This window comes from Emiliania huxleyi, assembly GCF_000372725.1.
Source record: "Emiliania huxleyi CCMP1516 unplaced genomic scaffold EMIHUscaffold_498, whole genome shotgun sequence".
Classification (NCBI taxonomy): Eukaryota; Haptophyta; order Isochrysidales; family Noelaerhabdaceae; genus Emiliania; species Emiliania huxleyi.
Genome location: NW_005198259.1, coordinates 54,881 through 56,287, shown reverse-complemented (window position 1 = coordinate 56,287; position 1,407 = coordinate 54,881). Strand labels below are relative to the sequence as shown.

General features: G+C 70.5%; 1 protein-coding gene across 1 annotated transcript; it reads right to left on the bottom strand.

Moving 5' to 3' along the window:
* Positions 1-359: 359 nt before the first annotated feature.
* Positions 360-1,273, bottom strand: EMIHUDRAFT_246240 (hypothetical protein; the record flags this gene model as incomplete). Its single annotated transcript, XM_005767389.1, has 4 exons — positions 360-618; positions 709-769; positions 882-1,013; positions 1,042-1,273. The coding sequence occupies 4 exons, from the start codon at positions 1,271-1,273 to the stop codon at positions 360-362; spliced, it is 684 nt and encodes a 227-aa protein (XP_005767446.1).
* Between the last annotated feature and the right edge of the window lie 134 nt (positions 1,274-1,407).

Here is a 1,407-nt window from a genome sequence, read left to right as displayed (position 1 = left end):
GGCGCCGGCCGAGTGAACCGCGTGGATCGCCTACACAGGAGGGTTCCGAAAGCTCCGAGAAGGTTGCGGCGCCGGCGGTGTGAAGCGCGTGGATCGCCGAGAGGAGCGGGAGGGCGATGTCCCACAGACCGTCCTCGGTAGGCGTCATCGAGGGCGGCGTGCCTGGGGACGAGCGGACTGTCGTGGACGTGTCGTGGACGTGTCGTGGACGTGTCGTGGACGTGTCGTGAAGTCGCGTCGCAAGCGTCGCGTGACTGGGGGCGTGCCTGGGTTGCCCGCCGAGCCCGGGGTGCCGAAGTACGCGCGCTCGAGCGAGATCGCCGCCGGGAAAAGCTCGTGGACAAAGTAGGTCGCGCGACCTAGTCCGGCGAAAGCAGCGCGTCAAACGGCCTCGCGAAGGCCTGCGGCGCCGGCTTGAGGGCGCTGCCGACGCGGCCGTCGGCAGCGGGGCCGGTGGCGGTGAAAGCATCCACGAGGGCGACCAGACTTGGGTGGCGCAAGCTGCGCCATGCCAGCGCGGCAGCGAGCGGTTCCGGCGGCACCGGCGGGCCGTCGAGCCGGCGGAGGGAGTACGCCTCGCCATCCACAGACGACGTCGCCTTGGCAGAGAGGGGCTGCCTCTGAGGAGCGGAAGGGACGGCCTCCCCAACCTCTGTGGCGGTGCCCAGCCTGGAGGGCGTGGGCAGAGACCTCTCTGGGGGCAGAGACCTCTGGGTGCGCGCCACCGACACCGCACCGCTGCCCGGCCCCGCCCCCCCTCGCCACTGCCCTGGCCGAGGGGCGGGCGCGATGCAGACACGCGAGCCAAGAAGACTGGTCCGCCAACGCAGGCCCTTCGCTCGCGCGCACTTCTCAGGGCCCAGTGCGCCGTCTCACTCGACGTCGCTTCGCTCCGTTGCCTCCCTCCTTCTCTCCTCTCCTAGGCTGCGCCGGCCGCGCCTTGCAGAGAAACGACGGCGTCCGCGAGCGGCGCGACGCGTCGGGGACGTCGAGCGGCACAAACGAGTGGTAGCCTGCGTGGGCGAGCGGGCGGATCAGCACGGACAGGCCGAACGGCCAGCGCGCCCAACGGCGAGCGGGGTCCCTCGACTGTCGCCGTCGCCAGCGGGCCAGACTGCTCCGGTGGCTGAGCATACGCGGCTGCGCGCCGGCGGGCGGACTCTTGCCGGAGCGCGTGCGACGAGAAGAAGGCGTCGTGCCGCGCAGACTGCCCTGTCCGTCTCAGACTCGCCTGCGGGGGCGGCGGCACGCTGGCCTCCTTGTGGAGGCCCATCCCCTCAAGCGAGTGGGTGGGGGAGCTTCTCGTCCCTCCCTCCCCTTTCCCCAATAAAGCTTATCGGTGCCGGCAACCTCGGGGGGCCCCCACAATACCAGGAAATGTTCGCTAAAGTGTAAAGAAATTTCCAG